We start from the raw sequence: 23,790 nt of genomic DNA on the forward strand, positions 1-23,790 counted from the left end.
ATCGATGTCGGGTGCTATCGATATTTTCAGTGTGGGTAACTTTACAAAATCTGAAAGAAGTAGTGTTGCCATATCAATGCAAATATATCGGTTCACTTACATATGTACGTTATAACGGTTAATGGCGGCGAGTTTTGAGCGAATTTATATTCGCGCATTTATATGTATTAGATGTACATAAAAAGAAAGGTTAAAAATGCGATTATTGCCAATTTTGTCGTTTGTATTTTATGCGCTGAACACAATCTCAGCCGAAGACCTACTTGAGCTGAGCTGCCTCACGGATGAACAATGCATGCAGTTCGAGGGCGGCAAATGCCTCGATTCTCGCTGCATTTGCACGGCACGTGGCGGCGGCAGCGAGGAGCGCGTGGATTGCCAGCCCAAAGATGAAAAGAGGAACAATATTATTGGCGGGCCGTGTCCCTGTACACTGCCACATGCCGAATGCGACGTGCAGACACAGCAGTGCTTCTGCGCCGTCGAGTATCTGCCCAGCGACGATAGACGCCGATGCCTGCCGGTGAAGGTGCCACTGGATGACAGCTGTGAGATGGCGCGTCAATGCCAGTCGATGGACACATTTGCCAATTGCCAGACGAAGCGTTGCATATGCCAGGAAAATTTTGTACCCTACGAAGGCGACTGCCTGTCACTATTGGGCGAGTGTCTCGAATTCCCTATATAATCATTCACATTCTGATCATTTATCCTTGCAGATCTGAGCTGCAGCGATAATACAATATGCGAAACAGTTGACGCAGCGATCTGTCTGCCCCAGACCGCCAAGTGTGCCTGTGCCAAAGATCTGGTGGCCAATCAAAACAGAAGTGCCTGCATTCCAGGCGTCGACTATGCCGCCAACTGCACAAATTCCGCCCAATGCCAGGTGCAGCTCGGCGCCGGCAGCACGTGCGACAAGGACAATCGCTGCAGCTGCAGCCCGACGCACTATGCCAAACGAGACGAGACGCTGAACAGTACGGTCTGCGAGCTGCGTGTGCCCTACGGCGCCTATTGCCGCCGTACCGCCGACTGTCTGCAGATGAGCGATGGCGAGGACAAGGTCCTGAACTCCCGGATGGAGTGCAAGTGGGGCGAATGCCAGTGTCGCGCCGAATTCCAGGTGATGAACAACGAGTATTGCGTTGTGAAAGATGCGGCGACGGCCAACCAATTATCTCTCTTCTTGCCAATCCTCAGTATCTGGCCAATTTATTCAGTGATATAGAGAAACAAAAAACACAGCCAAAAGCTGGTCTGAACATTCAAAATACAAATACACATACACTTAATAGCAATAAAAAGTATTAATTATTATTATTGTTGATTTTTAGAGGCCGATGCGAGCGGGCGTGCGGCGTGGCGTTGCATTGCCTGGCGTTGCGATCTCCTGCTTGCCCGCCAGCTGCTCCTCACGCTGGGCGGCCAGCTGTTTGCGCTCCTCCATCTCGTGCTGGGCCTGCAACATTTGCTCCTCCATCTCCTTGAGATGCTCGGCGGCCAGTTTCTTTTTGTCGCGTCCGCTGCGTCCCGTCTCCTTCACCGAGAAGAACATCGGACCGAGCTCCGCCAGCCAGTAGCCATCGACAGCGGTGGCGCACTGCATATACTCCTTGGCGGTCATGATCAGCTCATGGTAGACGACATAGTCGGGTGTGGTGCCCAGCCCGTACAGTGCCGATGTGGGATGCAAATGGCAGGGCATGCCCGTGCGCAGATTCACATACTCGCCGATGCCCTTGAGCCGTGCCGCCTGATAGAAGTAGGCGGAGCAGATGCACTTGCGCACAATGTCCCAATCGGTGCCGCACGACTTGACGTTCATCTTCTGCTGTGTCATAATGTCCTTCAGCTGCTGGCGCACCTCGCGCACCTTGCGCATGGCCTTAATGTGTATGAAGTGCTCGTTGCACCACGTGGAGCTATAGCTGCACGTGGCAGAGTAAAAGAGAGCGAAAGAGAGAGAGAGCGAGAGTGAGCGAGAGAGCTGCTTCATATGTCCTCCAGCTTACCTGTTCTGCTTCCACTGCAGATAGACATTGAGGTAGGTCAAGTGATCCGATTCGGGCACCTGGAACTTCTCACGCACGCCATCCGCCTCCTCCTCCCGTCCCTTGGGGCGATAGAATATGGATGGCACGGATAGCATGGATACTACAAGAAGAAGAGAGTAGAAGAGAGAATTCGAGTCAGTTTACCACAAGATTTTCACATCTCTCTCTGTCGGTCATCTCACCAATGATTAGCACCTCGGCGCTGCACTCCATTTGGCAGGCCACGATGAGCATCTGACACTGGGGCGGATCCAGTGGGAACTCGGCCATTTGTCGGCCCAGCGTGGTCAAGGCACCTGTGTGATCCAGTGCGCCCAATATCCACAGCTGGTACAGGGAGTTCAGGATGTTGTCCTGCGGCGGGGGATCCATGAAATGGAACTGCAGCAGATCGACCACGCCCAGGGATTTGAGCAGCAGCACCGTATTGGCCAGATTGGTGCGCTGGATTTCGGGCACGGTCAGCGGCAGCAATTCGTCCTTGTACTGGCGCTGTGTGTAGAGGCGGAAAGCCTGGCCAGGACCTGTACGTCCGGCACGACCCGAACGCTGATTGGCATTCGCCTGCGAAATGGGATAGATTTGCAGGGCGTCCATGCCAATGCGCGGATTGTAGACCTTCAGCTTGCAGTAGCCGGAGTCAATGACATAGATGATGCCGTCCACCGTCAGCGATGTCTCCGCTATATTGGTGGCCACCACGCATTTGCGTACGCCATCAGCGGACTTTTGAAAGATCTTCGCCTGCAGATCGGACGGCAGCTGCGAGTAGATGGGCAAGATGCTCAGCTGGGGTGCATTATCGATCTCGCTCAGACGCTCCTCCAGCACCTCGCACGTGACCTCGATGTCCTCCTGGCCGGGCATAAAGATCAGCATGTCGCCCTCATTCGGCGTCAAGTGCACCTGGAGCGCCTGCTTCACAGCCGACTCCACGTAATCCTCGCACGCATTCTTGCTGAACATCACATCCACCGGAAATGTCCGGCCGGGTATGGTGAATGTTGGCACATTGCCGAAGAACGTGGCAAACTTGGTCGAGTCCATGGTGGCGGATGTGACAATCAGTTTCAGGTCATGACGCCGTGCCACAATCTGCAATCGAAACGAAGTCAATTAAAATACTTGATATGTGCACAAGTAAAAATACTCTAGTCGGGGTGTCCCGGCTAGGAGATATCCTAAACTCTATATTTGCTAGAATATAAATAATGTTTTTAACAAGTTTCCAATCTCCAGTTCTTGTAGCTTTTGAGATTCAGGAGCTAAATTGCCTTAGCTTTTTAAAGAATTTATATAGAGTCCATACTCACGACTCCAAAGTCAGCCACGCCCCCTTCTGTCTCTTACATACATTTTAACAGAACCATTATACCTTGATTTCCCATTTTATACAATACAATTTCCCATTGTATACAAATCTAGCTTTAATATTTTGCAATCGAACTAGTATATTGAATCGCATACATGGTAAATGCCAAATCAATTGCAATGAATTAATCTGACGATTTCTGGGGCATTTCACTTGCTGCTACTCGATGCTGTGGCCTTGGAGTGACTGCAACCTAGCCACCCACCGAAATACGTGCGAGCATGACCCAAATCCAGAGCACCGGCCCCTGAGCTCAGCCTAGCTAAGCAGCGCATCAAGTCAAAGTCAGCCAAATTCATGTAGCAGCGCAGCAGCAGCAGCAGCAGCAACAGCAGCAAATATCCTGCGTCCAACTGCCCACACGCCAACTGTGTTGAGTTGCGACTGAAAAAGCGAACAACGAAACTCAACACACAAGAGAGAGAGAGAGCTAGAGAGAGCGCGCGAGAGCAAGTGTTTGTGCGAGCGTAAGCAACGCGCTCTCTGTGTTTCGACTCAAGCGATTTAACGATTTCACGAACTGAATACGACAACAAATCAACGATTGCCCACCGGGTTGGATGGTATGGATTGGGTTGTGGTGGGTTTTGCCAACTCGCAGCTTGGTGGGAGGGGGTCGGGCCAACGTGCTGTGTCGCACGTAGGCAGATGAGGATGTATAGTAGATCCTGTGTGCTGTGTCGGTGTATGTGTATGTGTGCGTGTGTGTGTTTAGTGCCTCTGATTGCATGCATGCCTGGGCCAAAGCACAGACAAAAAGCTCAAATTGCTGTTAAACTAATTCCGTTGCAGCACCTGCTGCAGCAACAAGAACAACAACAACAACAACAGCCGCGACGAGCTTCGCGTCACGGGCAACTTAACAAGCAAATTGCGCATTGGCTTGCAATGCGGTTAGAAAGAGGTGGGCCAAGCCCACAGCAACACACATTCATGCACACACACACGCGCATACGATGATTATTATGTGGCTTATCGATACACATACATACATATACATATGTATGCACAGATGTACCTACACTATGTACACATATCGCTTACAGATTGAGAGTGAAGTGTTTTTTATGACAGCTCACCAACGGCAACGGCAACGGCAACGCATTGATTCAAATTTTTATCTCCGAAGCCGAGCATTAAATAATGCTGAATAATATTCCCTCCTCTACGGCAATTACGATAGAGCATTTCGATATTATGACAGTTAAGTGTGTGTGTGCATGCACACACACACTGGTATCTATGTAGTTGTTTCTGTGTCTGTGTAAAAAGCTCATTTAAGATAAGGTGGCAGGCGAAGCGAAATCGGAATTCTCTGATAGAGACGAATGCAAATCCCGTTAAAAGCACGAACGAAAGCTATAATAACTGTAACTGTAAATAGAGCTGATAAGTTATTTACGGTGCTGTGCAGACTAGATTAATTATAGAACAAGATTTTAATTCACAATAATTGAAAATTCGAACATATTGATTTCACATATGTACACTTTCCTAACTGTTTAATTAAACAGCATATTGTAAATTCTTTATAGATGTGAACTGAGCTCATACCGATTGAGAGTTCCCCTTTTGGAAACGCCCCGAGTTCTCTGATATTAAATATTGCTTCACTCGCTAAACATGCAAAGTTGAATCGAGGTTTTTATCGCCTTCTCGAGACTTTACTGATGTTTGTGACTGATAACAATATTCTTATGAAATATTCTCTGCTTTAGATGTATATATGTTGAAAATATAGAATCAAATACATATATCTTTGGTTTTAAAAAGAAATATCGTTCAGCTCGTATGTCTAAAATATTAACTAATGGCAAATAATCTCATCAAGATTTGTGGTTAAATTTCAATCAAATTCTACAATTTTTTAGACTTTAGAATAAACTCACATTGATTTAAAGTTTCTTTTTTTACAGTTCAACCTTCATTTTCAGCTGCAAATGTTTATCAATGAGTATAGTATTTCAGCCCATAATATGTTTCCATAAGAACCCATACAGTAATTTCTAATCCAATATCTGAAACCTGTTTATACACATATTGCCAATGGTTTGTAATTAAACTGTTCGACTGTGGTACCAGGAACTGACACCTGATATCAAACGACTTTATCACTGAACATTCTGGAAGAGTTTGCAAACAAACTGAAAGTGGAGATTATGTGTATGCGCATACAGAGAGAAAGTTCGATTTCGAGAAAAATGTTCAAATTGGCTAATCACATGCACATGAGATATGTGCAAAAATAAGAACCGATTTGGTAATTACTAGAAGGACAAATAACTGTTATCTACAATCAACTGATTATCGCGGTTTGTTAAAATGATTCAATTACTGATTATTGTAAATTTCCAAAATGATTCAAATGCTGATTATTTCGGATTTTTAAAAAAGTGCTCAGATGAATCAGTTGCGCATTGTTCAAATGATTCAAAGATATCTGGAGATCTTTGTAGTGTAGAAGTGTATAGTAATGATAATAGTAGCTTGATTCACTAATCTATTTAAAAGTGCTTTAGATACCAAAGGGATTACATGGAATATGATTAATAAATTTAATTAAGATTATATAGATAAAGAAGAATTTTAAATAAATAATGCTCTCTAGATGATCTGAAAGTGAGATTCTTCAGACTACATAGAATATCTAATGGAACTATTTAGGGCTCTTAGGATATCAGTGGGCTTATATTAAGGAATAATATGATTTGTGAGTCTACTTAAGGGCTCTTCAGATTATAATGCGTAATAAAAGTAATATGATTAGTGAATCTACTTGAAAGTGCTACAGATAAGATAGAATAAAAATATATTAATATATACAAATATATATATGTATATGTATATATGGTTAATGAATCCATTCAAAAGTTCTCCATATATCAGTGAGATCATATGGAATAATAAATAATAATACTATGATAAGTGAATCTACTTAAAAGTGCCCCAGATATCATGTATAGAATGTGTCATATGCATTACGACGCAGCTCAAGTTATGAATTATTTGCCAAAAACAGAGTATTTCACATATACTTATATGTATTTCAGAACAATTGCTATCACACAACAAATATTTACTGACACTGACAAACTCCCTTTCGAAATAGAAATTTGGACTACAATCTGAATCAGTTTAACGGGCATAAAATGAAATTTCTATTTCGATAAGACCGAGCAAAGCGAACAATATGTGTATAATATGGATGAATAAAATTTAGAGCACGACAAGGTCGTCCGTCTAATGGCCCTACTTATAGCACTAAAATTGGATGAACTTTGAGCGATATTGATATTGTGAGATAACTGTTGTTCGACTCAATATGCAACATTTCATCAGCTGGATTAACTGCAAGTGTGACTAAGACAAATCACGAGCTGCACAGAGAGATAGAGAGAGAGAGAGAGATAGAGAAGAGAGAGAGAGACATACATACATATACAGCTGATACTGTAGTCTTATTTGATTAGAGTTTTTCTTATAAGCAATGGCATTCAGTGCTTGTCTTTATGAATGTATATCAATGTGTTTGGTACTACGAGCTCCATTTATAATTATTTTTTCGTTTTGTTTTTAGCATGGAATGCAGTATATCAATCTTGATAGCGATAAGATTTTTATTTTTTTTTTTTACCAGTATCCCACTTGAGTTAGGTTGCGACTTTTTCACTTGGAGCATTTACATATAGGGAGAGAGAAGCAGAGAGAAAGATAGGGCGAGAGGTCAAAACAGATCTCACAGGGAATGTCCATCAAACAGTGCTTGCTAGCAATAAATTAACGCTCTTCAGAGGGAAACAGGAAATTCGCATGTTTGTTGAACCATTCAATAAACTGATAAAGCTCGCCAACCAAAGTTTTTTTTTTTTTTTGTATGAAAGTCAAAATCAAAATCAAAATAAATAAATATATATGTACTTGATATATAGGAAATGCAATTGCAAAAATGCAAAAATCTCATTAAAAAGAGGAAAGAAAGCAGAAAAAAAAAAAAACAAAAACAAAACATTTTCGTCGTCATTTGTGGAATTTGATGGGCACAGAGCCAATAAAAATTCTTAGATGAGAATCGGGCCAGACCGCGATACATATATAAAGCTATACAAAAAAACAACAACAACAAATTCCATCTATGTATCTTCAGAGACAAAAAATATATATATATGTATATACTAAAACGTAAAATATATTTTAATTTTGATTGAAGGGCATTTGGCTGTAATTCTATAGATAGTTTACACTAATATAGACAAAAGACTTGACATATTTATAGCCATAGCCATATACATACATAGTTTGTATAATAACTAGCTATGAAATTAGTCAAGTAATGCTTATCTATATATATATATAGTTTACGAGCTGCAGCAAATCATTTTTATATATTACACTCGGAAACTATGATATACATACATATGTATGTATGTTTAAATAGTAATTTATATAGTATCATTTTATATTTGTATATTTATTATTATAATGGGGCATTGACGTTTTCCGTAATATCCATGAGCTGTCCAAGTCTGTTTGTTCTTGATCTTGAGATTGTCCGTTTGCACTGACAGACGGACGGATTCGACTCACGCGACCCGCCAAGCAATGCCCACTTGCCATATCTCTAATTAAATAATATCTGTATAATTATAAATCATCTCCCTACATCTTTATATTTGAACATTTATTACAATCAGAGAATAATGAGGGCAATTAAAAATACAATTTATGCATATGAAAATTTATGTGCAGATAAACACAAAACGATGTACTTAAATGTTTAATATATGGGTTATACAAATGGGTGTGTGATAAGTATGGGAGATTATGTATAAAATGCCAAACAAACACAAACATAAAGACAATGTCAATGCCTATCAGGCAATGCTCTTCACAAAAAAAAAAAAAGCAGGGTATTAATCAAGAAAACATAGGTATATATGTATATAAAGAGCTGGGACTAATTTAAGTAGGGACAGTCTCTCAATTGGTACGTATAAAGATTTATCTGTGACAATGTTAACATAAAATGATTTGGTTTTCATTAAAAATTTCATTTTACGATTATTTTACTTTTTTCTTTTTCATTTTAATTTGTATTTTTGTCTTATTTTGTTTGCTTGGCGCCTGGCGAACAAATCTATGGGATATGTCTGGCTATATAATTGATGTTTACATGCAATTTTCAGTGCATTTGCATTGCAAAACGTCGGCTGGGGCGAGCGAGTGGGAAAAGCTTTAGCGCGAGTCTGATGAACTGAACTGAGTGGGCAGCCGTTGGGCGGGCGAGCGCTGTTGGATTGAGTGCGACAGCACGACAGCAATTTTACAATTTCTCAGTGGCAGGCTCAAGACTTGCGGCGACAAAGCGGCACGAGTTGACAGAGCATAACAGCTACAGAGAGCAATGCGAGAGAGAGCGAGAGAGAGAGAGAGAGAGCAGTGAGTGACAAGTGGTGAGTGGCGAATTTGCGAATGGTGAGTAACGAATGGTGAGTTTTGTGCGCTGCTTTTTGGAGGTGTGGCAATGTCTACATGCAAACAGCAATTCGATTCTGCCAAAACTACCTACGAGATGTAAACAAAGCACACAAACACACAGACACACATTCAATTAGGCACACACCCACACGCCCACATAATAAACAAATATTTTGCACGAGCAAAAGCACGAGCCAACAACAATACGAAAAAGAAGCAAGCAATGCAAAATATTTATGAATGTATTTAAAAACAATCATGAAATATCGTGGCAAAGCACAAAAACAATAATAAACGCAAGCAATGCTCGAAGATTTTTGCATATTTTGTTTTTATCCGCATATTTGCAAGGCAGAACAAACGGACTAAAGCAAACACAATGAAGCCGCAAAACGAGTTCTGAGCAGCAGATGCCGATGCCGATGTCGAAGGTGAATAACACCATAGCAGCAGCCCGAATGCAAGAGAGTGTATATGTGTGCTAGAGGGAGAACGAAAATGAGCGAGAGAGTTAAGGCGGAAGTCGGAGTGAGACACAAGCTGTGTGCAGAAGGAAGCTTGAAGCTCGAAATTGCCCATCTGCTCGCTGGGCAGATTTTTTTTTTTAATTCAATATAATTTATTCGCAGGGCTTGTCCAACAGAACGAATAACAATAAGCTAAGGTGAAACAGCTGTTGCAGGTCCTTTTCTTCCGCCATGTGCCAACACACGGATTCATGCATACACATGTATGTATGTATGCATGTGCCCTCTTCATACATACACTCATACACATTTTCATACACACCTCGTAAGGCAACAGGAAGAGTTCGACGCAACGTCGACGGCTGTGAAAACACAAGAATACATATACTTTTTGTTTTTGCATACTTAATAAACACTATATACAAGTATTTATTTTCTGCGTTCAGCTTTCGGTTGTTGTTACTGTTGTTGTTGTATTCGCTGTTTTGTCTCACAATGTTGCGCGCGTTTTATGATTATCTAAAAATAGCTATAAGCAAAGCACATGACAAGCGCTGCCGACGCCGACGTCGGCAGCGACGCAATCGTTGACGTTGCCGCAAACGTCAAACGTTTGCGTTGCGGTTTTGGGTTACATACAAATATGTACACAAGCAACAACAACAACAAAATAAAGCCACAGGTGGCTGGCAACAGCGAGCTTAGAAAAAACATCGTTGAAAGCATGGCTTATGCATGTTAAACCATTGTTTACTTCCCATTCGATACACAATTTACTTCGCAGAAATATATGCTACAGAAAGCTCGAGCTAACTCGAGCTTTTTGGAAGCGTTTGGTGAGCATTCAAATTAAATTCTGCCTATCTTCAAGCTTTCAAAAGCTTAACCAATGACCGCAAATAATGGCGTTTATCACTTGATTCAAATTCTAAGCATTCCAATCAGATTCCAACAAGACCTCACTCGGGGTTTTGTCAATTTCATTGTTGTAAAACTGTTTTGACTAGACACTCAATTGAAAGTGTGTTGATGTGTGTGCGTGTGTGTATGCGTGCGCTCTTTCATTCTTCTAGTTGCTTTTACTGCTATACTATTACTTTTCTGATGTTTACTTAAACCTGGTTAAGCCGGACCAATGCATACAAAGGAAAGCAAATAAACGAAAGAAACTCGAACGGAAATAGCTTTGAGTATCTGTGACATGAGACCGAAGTCCGGTTATGGCCAGATATCGACGGCATTCGCCAGCAAAAAGCGCGCTACGAAGCCTTTAAGTCAAAATGGCTTACAAATTATACAAAATATATAGACAAAACAAAGAACGCAAATAAAACACGTTTTTTGTGTGATACTGCGGTTCGCTTTAGATACACACGTAGATAGGCTAGATAAATAGCTTCAAATGAATGCTAAAATATTTATATACATACATACACCTATGGTAAAGAAAATAATAGCAGTAGTAGTAATACTGCTCCTCAATATATTGCACAGTCGCACAACTATTTTTATGTATGTATGCACATATGTATGTACATACATATGTTTATATTAGCTATACAGTTTTTCATAGAATTCTATCAGTGTACGAAAAGTTGATGAAACAAAAGAAAATAAAACAGACTTTGAATGATAAGCCTGCAGTGGAAAAGCTCAAAGCAAACACCAACAAAAATGAAGCCGCACAAGGCCGGGTAACTTCCGCTAGTTTTATTTGTACATATGTACATAAATACATACATACATACATATTTCATGCCGGCTCTGACCAGCCACTGGCCAATTTGAAAGCTGAACTACCAAATTAGCCCATTGGTTTACAATAGACTGTAAAATGAAAACAAATACAGGTGGTTTAGCTCACATTTTATTTTACTATTAACAAATATACACATATGTATAAATACACACACGGTCAGTCGCACGTACTCATAAAGGACAGCAAGAGAAAGAGAAAGAGAAAGAGAAAGAGAAAGAGAGAGAGAGAGAGCGTGAGCGCGAGTGGGTGGTCAAGCGAGTAAAACTTTAACCGAGTGCATAAAACAGATAATAAACGCACACATACAGACTCACCTATACACACACTCATCACATTTCTATGCATGCATGTACACAAGTGTGTGTGTGCATAACAGAGATAAACAATGCACACGAATTCGCCACGAATTCTGCATACGGTTTCTTAACATTCAAACGGCATTTCCAAGCTAGCTTAGCTAATTAACGAGAGCTTTGAAATCAGTGATGGCATTTTACAACAGAGATGCGCGTGTTTTGACATGCTGTTGAGTTGAATAAGTTTAAATATATTTTATTATATTGTATTGAAGTATATTATTTTATATGGAAATTTTATTTATTTCTGAGAAACAAACTTAATAACGTTTAGGAATACATGTCAGTAAAAATAGCCACCTAAATTGTTCAAACGACCTATAATCAACGTATTCAATTAAAATAATAATCAATTCCTAGAAATCCAACCAGATCTAAAGGGAAGCCACCTCGTAAAAAAAAGGAATTGTATCAACAATTTTGGCCATCTAATTGATTGGTTCTTGTTCGTGAATGTGTTTATATTTACTTCAAACATAAATAGTTATATACATATATATATATATATATATGTACACATATACACATGTATATGTTAGTTGATTTTTGATTTTGGGCACTGACCTACGCACATTCATTCACATAAAAACTACAATTATAACAAACTCGAAGAAAAACGAATGAAAGCATAACGAATATAAAATACTCTTACTGAATGATATCTTTGGTATCTCTATATATACAAACTTATATCCAGAAATCAATTGAATATCGACTGTATAATTATTACATACACAAATCATCTCCCAATTCGAATACCCAATATTGCAGGGTATCTCAGGTGAAGCACTTTTCTTAATTAGGCAAACAATTGCAAAGTGATAGGTGGAGCAGAAGCCAATGCAGCGTTAGCGATAGAGACGGACAGGGGTACAGCAGGGGCAGCGGCAGCGGCAGCTGGAAAGGTTTCAAACTATGGCTGTGGCGTTGACGTCGGCAGCGTCGATGGCGGCGGCGACGGCGACGGCGAAGAGAAATGTAGAAATGCTTTAGACCGATACTGAAGCCGAGCAGCAGCTAATTAAACGCAGTTGAGCTGAGCGACGCAGCAGTCAATTGGCAGCGAAAATGCGACACGGCATAATCATGGGACCCCGCCACCCAGCCCCTTCTCTCTGCACGCCTCGCGCCCTCTTCCGTGCCCCTGTGTCCCAATGCCGACAAGGTTAAACTATAAATAGATATGGAGAATAACAAACAGCAGCAATAACAGCAACAACAACAACAACAACAACTACAACAACTTGTAGAGCTGCGCGTATTTATATCAAAAGCAACAACCACAACGACAGCGACGACGTCGACTGCGAAATACTCGAATAAATAAATGAAAAACCTGAAACAATTTGTAGAGAGAAGAAACGTTCAAAACGACGCTGCAGCGCAGCTGTAATACCCTGTAATTTAAATAAAAGACTGTTATATGTTATACTATTAGTGATTTATATTATTTATATAGGTTTATATTTTGCTTTTTTGTTTTAGTCCTAAAATGATATGTTTAATTAATATTGAAATTAAATATTATTATTATATATAATTATTATTTTTTTTTTTAATTTGAACTTTCTATGGTAAACCTCCCCACTCAAGTTAATTTCAATGAGGCAACAAATATTCTCAGCCTTTACCTATTTCGATAATATCTTGTTAATTCAATATACTTATGTGGCCAAACAGTGCGACGTAGCGGCAATGACCTTGGTAAGGGTAAACGAAATGAAAAACTGAAAATGAAACAGATCCAAAATATATCTATATATGTACCTATGTATATATATAAAATAAAATATAAAAATATATATATAATTAAATAAAAAGCGTAACGACGTCAACAGCGACGTCGCAGTCGCAGTCGCTGCCGCCGCTGGCGTTGCTTGGCCCAGTTTTAAGCTTTGGCAACTTAATAGGTCAAATTAATTGTCGTTTGCGATGTCCCAAACGTAACTTATTTCAGAAGCTCACACACACACACACACACACACACACACAAGCGAAAGCTGCGACGTCACAGCGAAAAGCTTTCGCAAGCCTTTGAATTGATTGCAAAGCCGACACGATTGTCCAGTGTTGGCTAACACACTAAAAACAAAACGAGAGACATCGTCGACCGAGGTTTTGGGTCGACAATATCGATCTGTATGTCTGAGTGCCGCTCACTAATCGTTGTATGGCCTCCGCCGATAATGTGATTATAGGATTGCCAATGCCAATGCCCAAGCCCATCCAGCTCTGACTCTTAATACATAGAAACCAAGAGAGAAAGAGAGAGAGAGAGAGAGAAACACATACTAATTGATATGTATGACAGAATACTCAAGAGGAATACGTTGCGGGCGCCCTGTTGTGCCCCACCCCCTAATGCTAGAAAATGGGGGCAGCAATACAATTTCAGATTCTGATTGCAGCCGTAAACCAGAAATTGTCAACAGCTTTTTGGGGTGCAAATGCACCCTGAAGTAGAATAAATAAATAAAAATCAAATTGATAAATGTATTTTTGCAAGTGTTTTCTTTTCGTTTTTCGCTCAGTTCCTCTGCACTCGAGTGCATATATTTATGTATAATTAGATATATACAAACATATATGCACACTTGGGCAGATGATATCATATATCATACATTAACTATCAAAATGCAACTCCAGACGAATCAAAAGCCACCATGAAATTGATCAAGTTAAGGAGAGAGAGTCATGGGAGTAAAAGCTCCCTTACATAAATGCCTGAAATAAACATACAAACATATACACATACATATATGTACATATACAAATGTATGGATCATTTATGTATTCATGTTATTATTATTATTGCAATCAATCATAAACAAATAATCAACAATTGCCAAAACAATAAAACTGATCATATTTCTTATAATAAACTAAATCAATCATTTGTTCACATATTTTTGGGGCCGCCAGCCATGTGACGTGTGTGTGTATATATATGTACATATACACATACAAGCACACACATACACACATAGAATATATGGTACATGTTAAGCATTTCGCTGTACCGAGCGTGTCGGGGCGCAAAGCAATGAAAATAACAACAAAAACTACGCCGTTAACAAAAAATTTCAACAATATACATTTTCTTATAAGAATAAGAAGGTCAGACAGCCAGTGATGTCGCTGTTGGCGTCGCAGTCACGACTGACGTTGTTAGCGCTAGCAGCGGCAGCGGCAGCGGCAGCGATTGCAACTGCGATGACTAGCGTCAGGTAAGCGTTTTAGTAACTACATATTCGACAAGCACATAATTAAATTGATATCCCAGCAATTAAAGCGATAATAAATAACAAAAACAAAACAACTGTAACAACAAACAAATAAAAGAAGAGTATAATAACATAAGGCGCAAAGCCTAACGGAACGTGCAACAAGCCCGACGCCGTGACAGGGGTACAACGGCAGCTTCGTAACTCACCACACCAATGAGAATGAGAGGGAGAGCACAATGAAACCACCACAAAGAGAGCGAACACTGCAGACGACGACGACGACGACGCAGCCGACGACTCGCTGGCTAGCTGACAAACCGAAACCGGCTTTGGTTATAAATAAACCTTCGCTATGCTGGTATTTGGCTTTCGAGTCTCTAGCGGTGCAGTAGCAGCAACAGCAAGCAGCAGTAGCAGCGAACAAAACAGAAAAGCAACAAACGGCGTTCAGGCGAAAAACACGAACTTACCGAAACGAAATCGCTGTGAAAAGAAAATACATAAAAGAGACCAGACCAAGCAAGAAAAATTTACAGACACTCGGTCGCACAGGCACAGAGTTTTGTTTTTGAAAATTGTTGTTTTGTATGCTGATTGAAACACACGAATTTGTGCTTCTATTTGCGCTTTATCATATTTATTTAAATACAAACAGCATTTCCATTAACTCTAGTGCAAAGCACTTGTGCTCCATTTATTTACAAAACTTATTTTATTATTTTTTTTTTTTGTGTTGCTTTGCGAAAAGAAAAGACAAAACAAAAGCAAAGGAAACTTGAATTGGAGCATCGGGCCAAAGGCAACGCAACGCAACGATAAGCGGCCGTATACAAAACAAACGAGGAACGCTTTAGAAAGAGAAAGAAATAGAAAATAAGAAAAGCAGAAAAACTAAAGAAAACAGGGGATTAGAGTTAAACGCGCGCGCACTGTTTGTAAGTGTGAATAAGTGAAAGTTACGCGCGCGTGTGCAACGACATCGGCCACGCCCACGCCCAAGCCACGGCACACCGCCCACAGACAATGAACCGATCAAACAGTTTTGTCAGCTCACTGAAATGGTGGCCACTGCAGGGCCACAACAATCAGGCAACGCCATCGAGCGCCGCAGCAGCATCGAGTGGTAGCAGCAGCGCCGGCTATTCTCAATCGGCGCCCAGCTCTCCCACATCGAATTGGCCGCCGTCGCTGCTGCAGAACCATCACCACCACAAGCTGAGCGTCGGCGCCAATGTGAACGCAACATTTGGCAGCAGCGTCGCCGTACAAAAGCTGCGCGAATCCAAGTGGTTCAAGCCCGAAGAGCATCGGATATTCTGCGCCGTAGTCGAGTGCGGTTTCATTGTGGAGGTGCGCAGTAGTGCTGCTGCCAAAGCCGCTGCCGATGCTGCCGCCGCTGCCGCAGCTGCGGCCGCAGCCAGCGATGCTGATTCCCTGGACATCGATTGCCCGGTGCTCACACTGGCGCCGCCATTGATAATACCACGTAACGGCAGTAGCAGCATAAGCTTTCTTGAAACACAGGATGAAAACGAGACGCCGGTAGCGTCATGGTACGGCATCGTACTGTGCAAGGTGGCCAAAGGTGAGTACACAAAAAGCGAAAAAGCGATTGGGATGAGGGAGAGAGAAAAGCTTTCCTCTACTCTAACTGTTGTTGCGTGAAAAGCTCTTGACAGTCTGTGCATTTTATTTCTGACTACGAAAAACTGTGTAAACTTTTTTTAAAAATTGTTTTGGCCCATTTAAATGGCTCTTCGTTCTGTTCTTGACCCAAAAAAAAAAAGAAAGAAAGAAACAAAACTGCTGTGATATCAGTTTTTCTTACTCTTGAGGATGATTAATCACATTGCAGACGTCAGAGCAATTAAACTAATCTCACAAGTTTGGCACATGCTGATATTTCAAAATGACATTTAATAAAATCAACAAATTTTATATACATAAGACACATACACGTGTGTATGTGTATGTTTATGTGCGTTGTATATATGGGCGCTTTTTATCTAATCGAAGACAACAACAACTGTCGCGAGCTGCCTACAAGAACAAAAAGCACTTTTCAGGGCTTTGAAGAGGCAGCAAAACAAAGCGCCAGCAGCGCAGCAACGAACTTTGCGACGCGTCGCGACGTCGCTTTTCGCACGCACGCATTCACACACACACGCAAACGAATTGTACACATTACACGTACGCAAGCATACAGTATTTTGCTCTCACAGTCACAGCAGTTACATGACCATTCACAATGCTGCGCTGACAGCTGCCAGAACATTCCATTTGTATGCGTGCGCAGAGTGAACAAAAAATGTAAACACACGAATACTTGAAATATTGCTGACAATGTGCGCCTTGTCATAGGCAGCGGCAGCAGCACCAAGAGCATCATGTGCTTTGAGTCACGCATGCTGCTGGCTTTTTTTTCTCTTTTGTATTGCTCTGCCGACAGCACGTTTACCAGCCTTTGGGACGCAGTCTTGTGATGTGTGGTGAACTTTTCTCTACGACTCAAAAGCTTACCTTACGTAGTGACATTCACTACTACGAAGACGACTGTTGCATCTCGTGCTGCGAACAAGTCACCAATAGTATAACGGTGGGTGTAAGACTGTGTTTGCAAATGCATATACATGTGTACGAGCGTGTGTGCGTACGTACGTTTGCTATAATAGTCGAGTCGAGCTTTTGATTTTTAATTGCATGCTGTGTGGTGATTATCCTGTACATTGACATGACAAATTTAAGCTGGTATTAGCATGCATATATGTATATACACATGTACAAAAGGTCGCATATACATACATTTGTATGTTTGTATGTGTATGTACGCACAGACAGTGCATAAGATTAGCTAAAATCATTCAAATGTTTGCTTCTTCTTTTTGATGGGGAAACTTAATCCACATACTATGTACATATGTATATATGACATGACATATGTATGTATATGCACACACTTTTGTTAGACAATGATATGTACATTATTGATAAGAAATGCTGCAAGCGGAATTAACAAATGTTTATGTAATTGCTGAATTTGACTATAGAATGGCATGCGACGTCATGTATACAAATGTATGCAAATAGCGCTTATCTGTGTTTCGTCTGAATAAGGCTTATTTGTGACCATACATATATACATACATATGTACATACGCGCACAGAGTGCATCAACAGGTGCCGCCTTGTAATACGTTCAGTGAACCATAAGAAAGTAAAATTAACATTTATGAGCAATCTGTAGATGAGCTCACACCCCTTTCCTCTTTCGACTGAGCTAAGCACATGTAAACACATTTTTCCCACGACCTGCGATTACAGTTTACAGTTATTTAATGATGAAATCTTCGTTGGTGTGTATGTGAATGAATGAATATAAAAGCCTAGGCGATTACAGACATACATATGTACCTATTTAGCTGACATAAGACATGAGCAACTTAAATAATAATCAAGCCAAGCAACCCCACAGTCCGCTTCAACGATTCGCCCACACATTGGGGCAAACAATTTGAAAATGCGCGCAAATTAGTTGCGCATGGCAAATGCTTAGAAGCAACAACAACAACAACAAGAGTAATGGAAGAGCAAAAAAGAAAAAAAAAGGAGCACAAAAGTGTGAAATATTAGCGATGCTAATTATAGATGATTAAAACTCATGTCATTCATAGAAAGCATACAAATGAAACAGAAACAATAAAACAATTACGCAACTAAGCAAAACAAAGCAAAAACAATGAATTATGTCTGTTGCGGTAATGTGTTATAGCTTATAATATAAGCTAGGCCTACAAAAAAGTAAATTTAAACGCTGCCAACTTAGCTCGTTACTTAACAGTAATTTCAAGCTTTTAGCAAGATGCACTTAATACGAATTAAAGATTATTATCAAGGTGCATTTTAAGACTATTATAAATTTTTAATTTTTATTTAATATAATTTTTTTTTAGCTTGCACAAAGTTGTGAAATTGCAAATTGCATTTGCATTTCGTGAGACTGTGCAATGCTTTTCTATCGACATCGTTAGGATAATCGATTGCAGTGTGGCCACAGATTGCGGCCTGCAACTGTAGTGTTGTGCAACAAATCGAATTGAATAGAACTAGCAGATGGGCAACGCTGCAGCAATTTAAATTTAAATTTAAACGAATCAATTGACAGCGAATGCAGATTGCACCTGTTTGTTTGTCTGTCTGTGTGTCAACGAATTGAGATTGTCATTTTGAATTGCTTAAATTGATGTCAATATATTGAAAATAATATTAATGTGTATGTGTGTGCTTGTGTTTTACAGACAATAAACCAAAACCGGAAACTATTGAAATCTATTCTGTGAAGATACGAGAAAACGGAACCTACAAGCTAATCAAAATGTCATTGGCCGACATCTGGAGCCACGGCTGGGAATTGCGCATCAATAACTTCGCTGACAAGGAGAAAGCGCCGCACAACGAAAAGGACATACGCAATCAGGTAAATTTTCAATATACAATTTCATTCTATTTCAACTGTTTGATTGTTTTTTTTTTTTTTTTTTTTTGCTGTATTTTGCAGGTGTCGCTGGCACGCAAGGCCAAGCAGAGTCTGTGGAATAATAATAAGCATTTTGTGTACTGGTGCCGTTACGGCAGTCGCCAGCAGGATGTGCGCAAGCGACAGGTAACGACGAGTGCGAATCACGTGCTGCTGCATTTGATCAACTGATAAGCAACGCACCTATATACTCTAGCTCTATATAGGCAGTATCATATTCTGTATATTCCAAATGCCCGCCACACACACACATACATACAGACAACTAACACACACATGAACACATTGTTATAGGTGCAACAGCAAAGCACACACACACACACATACACAAACTCGCACAACCGTTAACTTGGCCAACTTAAAAAAAAAAAAAAAAAAAAAAAAAAACGGACAAAAACCAAAAATTGTAATCGAAATATTCATATATACATATTGATGTATTGTATATGTATGTATGTACGTGCATTCGACTGATCTGAACAGAGCTATGCCAAATTCGATCTATGTATATATAGATATATATGTATATATAAATATATATGTATATATACGTTCAGTGATAAATCGCAGCGATTTGATAAACATTCATTAGTTCATCAATTGTATTTTGTGTCAGGCTACACAGCAGCAGCAGCAGCAGCAACATCATCAATTATAGGCGCAAGCAATAATATAATAATTCTAATATTTATAATAGTAATGCGAATCGCCTGTGTTTTGTTAAATCGTGTTGCAAATCTTTACAAGTAATCAAATGTATCTTGCAGATGTCCGAGTGCGTGAAATGGGGCAGCGTTGGCATGAATGCGGGCATGTTGCTGGTGCTCAATAATAGGCAAAAGTGCCACTCCCACTCAAAGTAACTAACACACACACACACACATATAATCTATATATACATTGGCATACATACATACATACAAACATACATACATACGTACGTACGTACATACATAGATTGCTTGAAATTCTTCTTCTGGCTTTGTCACAGAGCGAAACAAAAGAAAACCAAACAAAACCCAAAGCAAATTGTGATAAGATAAATCATATTTTAGCGCCAAACAAATGCAAATATATGTATATTTATTAACATATGTTTACTCTATATACGTATGTAAACGACATGCAAAAGAAACAGCAACCAGAACACAGCGAACGTGTGAGCCATAGCGAGTGTTAGAGAGCAGGCTCTGAATTTGTTACTTTATTTAATTGGCAGTATTAGATTAAAATAAAAAAAAAGTGGCTAATACAGCGTGCACACACACACATACACATTAACACAATCACACACACACATTTGCTGTTGCAACTTTGAGAATACGCGAAATACAAATTGTATTTGAAATTTGTATATTTGACAGAGAGAGAGACACACTGTGAAATTCGAAAAGACTTAACAATTTGTTGTTTTTTTTTTTATTATTATAATTATTATAATTATTGTCATTATTTTAATGATGTATTATAGCTATTATAATATAATTATTATTATATATATATATATTCTGTTGTCATAGAAATATGAATAATCGAGCAGGCACTTTATTGTTGTTTTCTATACAATTAAAGAAAACAAAAACAAAAGGCAAGCAAAAATGGCGTTTTGCAACACTTTTTTGCTACTGCATACTTTTGTGCGCGCGCTCAATTACTCTACATAAGCGCGCTGCACATATTCCCCACACACACATACACACACAAAGTCACCACACCTCAATTCATGCATTGCGCGTAACGTAACGAGACGTAACGGCAACCAATTAGTTTGTAATTGATAACATTCACAAACACACATACATACATACACACACACACACACACACACACACACACATAAATACGTTTAACTATATAATATGTATTTTTGTTTTTAGTCTCTTAAGCGATTTTTAAAATATTTATATATATTATATATACTATATACGATAATATATACATACATTTGGCAATGTGAAATTTAAATATGAAATGTTTGTAAAATGCTTTATATTTGGATATTATTAAATGTTTACCAACGGACAACTAATTTAAAAGAGACTTTTATTCGACTGAATATTGAAAATGGGAATTGGGAGTACCCTGGAGAAGTTTATATAGTTTTTGATTCTCAGCAAAATTCTGGTAATAAAAAGCCTAAGATGAAATTCTGCTTATATACTCCATATATAGAGAAACGCTTTGACTTTCTCGTACATTTCATAACGCTCGGACAACAAATACTTAAAAGTTCTTAGGGGGAGGTGGAAACACGAATGCTTTAAACTCACCTCACGCAGCAATCCGAAGAGCACGTCCGTTGAGAGCGAACGCTCGTGCGCCTCGTCCATAATGATAGCCGAATAGCTGTCCAGGTCCGGATCGCGCAGGCTCTCGCGCAACAAGATGCCATCGGTCATGTACTTGATAACGGTGCGCTCGGACGTGCAGTCCTCGAATCGTATAGCATAGCCGACATCCTCGCCTGCGAAAAGGGATTCAGTGGTTGTAAGGCAATGCCGATTGAGTTGCGTAGCATTCGACTTACCCAGCTGGGTGCCCATCTCGTCGGAGACGCGTTTGGCCACCGACATGGCGGCAACACGACGCGGCTGGGTGCAGCCGATCATGCCACGCTTGCTGTAGCCATCCTCGTGCAAATACTGGGTGAGCTGTGTGGTCTTGCCGCTGCCTGTTTCACCCACAATAATGACCACAGAGTTCTCGCGTATAACATTGAGCAGCTCCTGGCGTGAGGCGAAGACGGGCAGGAAGCGACGCTGTTCGCCGATTGTTTTCTTGCGCGAGAAGTCGCTTTTGCCCTTGTTGTCCTGCATGTCGCGCATGTGATCGGCGAACTTCTGATCCTTGCGATAATCGGCAGTGTCGTTGTCCTTGTCGAATTTGGCATCGTCCTCGTCCTGCGGCCGCTGCACGCCCATAATGTTGCCCAGCTTGGTGCCGCCCAGGTCCCAGTGTTTCTTCTGGGCCTTGCGGCGCTCCTTTTGCTCCCGAAAGTTGCGCACCAGCAGGCTGCCCTTTCGTGCCAGCAGAGCCATATCCGAGGTGGGATCCTTGACGGGCACCACCGGTTCCGGCTGCTTGGTGAACACGATGCGGCCGTCCAGAAACGGTGGCACTATATGATGCACCAGCAAATGCACTCGCTCCAGCGCCTCCTCATCGAAGTCATCGCTCACATTTATGGAGGTGACAACGCCGGAGGTTAACATGCGATTACGCTCCCACAGCTCGTTGTCACGATTGTTCTGCCGCTGCTGGGCGCTGATGCGCTTCTTGCGCTTCTGCTCCAGCTGCTCTTCGCGACGTCGAAAGTAATCGGCATTGCTGCCGCCAAACGGATTGTTCTCGTCATCGTAGCCCTCGTCTATGTTATACCATTCACGGTCGAGGCGTCGCTGCTCCTCTTCCCACATATCACGCAGCTCGGCATCTTCGGCCCAGGGCGTTGCGCCGCTTCGCTTGCGATCGTGCGCCCACTGATTGTAACGATGTGCGGGCGTGGCACGGGTCGTGTCATCGGCATACCGGCTGCGACTGCTGTCTCGCACGGACCTATCGCCGAAACTGGAGCTACTGCCATAGCCGGAGCCAGCGCCGCGTGGTGTGGGGAAGTCCCAGTCGGATTTGCGTCCGCTGCTGGTCTCGCCATCGTCATCATCCCAGGAGCTGCCGGAGACACCTCCACCTGGTGTACCAGGCTCTCTAGGTGTGTTCACGCTGCGCACCGACGCCGAGCGATCTCGGTTGCGATCTCGATCTCGGTCCCTATCTCTTCGTCTGCCATCTTTGTAGAGCTCCTGGTCCTGTTCTCGTGCTCGCTTGCGCCTCTCATCGCCGCGACGCTGTCTATCCCGCTCACGCTCTCTATCTCTGTCTCTGTCTCTCACCCTGTCGCGATCCCGCTTGCCATCTGAGTCATCGCGCGTCGATTTACGAACAGCGCCTTTATGGCGATCCCGATCCCTTTGGATGTGCTCGCGCAGCCGCTCTCTGGCCTTCTCAGAGACGCCGCCCGTGTACGATGGCGTCTCGTCTTTGTGCTCGCGTAGCTGCCGGCTGAGCTTCTCGAAGCTCTTCGTGTCGGGCTTCTTGAAGGCAAATTCGCTGACGGGCGTAGAGGCGTTGGCTGAGCTAGAAGGTGTACCGCCGTCATCGTACTCATTGTCCTGAAAGGAGATCAGGCGCGCTTTTTCAGCACGTCGCTTGGCCGCTAGCTTGTCTAGGCCCAGAACCGAACCTTTCGGCACCTTAAAGCTGGGGCTCTTATTGTCGCTGTCTTTGGGCTTTTTGAGCACCAGGCCGCCACGCTGCTCCTGGCCAGAGGTGCCCTCCAAGCGATGCACGCCTGCATCATCCTCGGACATGCTATTACTTCGCGTTTATTAAGTTATCTTTTGTTTCCACAAAACGTACCGAGCGCGTTTCAGAATAGAGGTGGAATACTATCGATATATTATGGAAGTACCGATAGTTGGCAATACCCGACAGTTTTTCTCCAACAATTTGAATATTAACTTTATTAATATTGATATTTTCATAA

General features: G+C 41.4%; 3 protein-coding genes across 4 annotated transcripts; 2 read left to right on the plus strand and 1 right to left on the minus strand.

Annotated features, from left to right (window-relative positions):
* The first annotated feature begins 86 nt into the window (after positions 1-86).
* Positions 87-1,310, plus strand: LOC108656075 (uncharacterized). Its single transcript, XM_018107986.3, has 2 exons — positions 87-662; positions 720-1,310. Exons 1-2 carry the CDS (start codon positions 197-199, stop codon positions 1,229-1,231), a joined length of 978 nt encoding a protein of 325 aa, XP_017963475.1. The 5' UTR covers positions 87-196; the 3' UTR covers positions 1,232-1,310.
* Prp16 (ATP-dependent RNA helicase l(1)G0007) lies at positions 1,144-23,704 on the minus strand. Of its 2 annotated transcripts, XM_018107948.3 has the most exons (5): positions 21,775-23,704; positions 21,518-21,711; positions 2,240-3,152; positions 2,016-2,157; positions 1,144-1,931 (listed from the first exon to the last, which is right to left on the minus strand). In XM_018107948.3, exons 1-5 carry the CDS (start codon positions 23,612-23,614, stop codon positions 1,334-1,336), a joined length of 3,687 nt encoding a protein of 1,228 aa, XP_017963437.1. In that variant the 5' UTR covers positions 23,615-23,704; the 3' UTR covers positions 1,144-1,333. The 2 variants fall into 2 exon arrangements, with proteins under 2 accessions (XP_017963437.1, XP_089120681.1); XM_089264555.1 differs by lacking the exons at positions 21,518-21,711; positions 21,775-23,704 and adding an exon at positions 3,643-3,665.
* l(1)G0469 (lethal (1) G0469 NlpC/P60 domain-containing protein) lies at positions 14,797-21,276 on the plus strand. The gene is made up of 4 exons (XM_018107988.3): positions 14,797-16,298; positions 19,009-19,187; positions 19,269-19,373; positions 20,015-21,276. Exons 1-4 carry the CDS (start codon positions 15,737-15,739, stop codon positions 20,108-20,110), a joined length of 942 nt encoding a protein of 313 aa, XP_017963477.1. The 5' UTR covers positions 14,797-15,736; the 3' UTR covers positions 20,111-21,276.
* Positions 23,705-23,790: the final 86 nt, after the last annotated feature.

Source organism: Drosophila navojoa, chromosome X (assembly GCF_054131105.1).
Source record: "Drosophila navojoa isolate 15081-1374.11 chromosome X, UAZ_NAV_1.0, whole genome shotgun sequence".
Classification (NCBI taxonomy): Eukaryota; Metazoa; Arthropoda; class Insecta; order Diptera; family Drosophilidae; genus Drosophila; species Drosophila navojoa.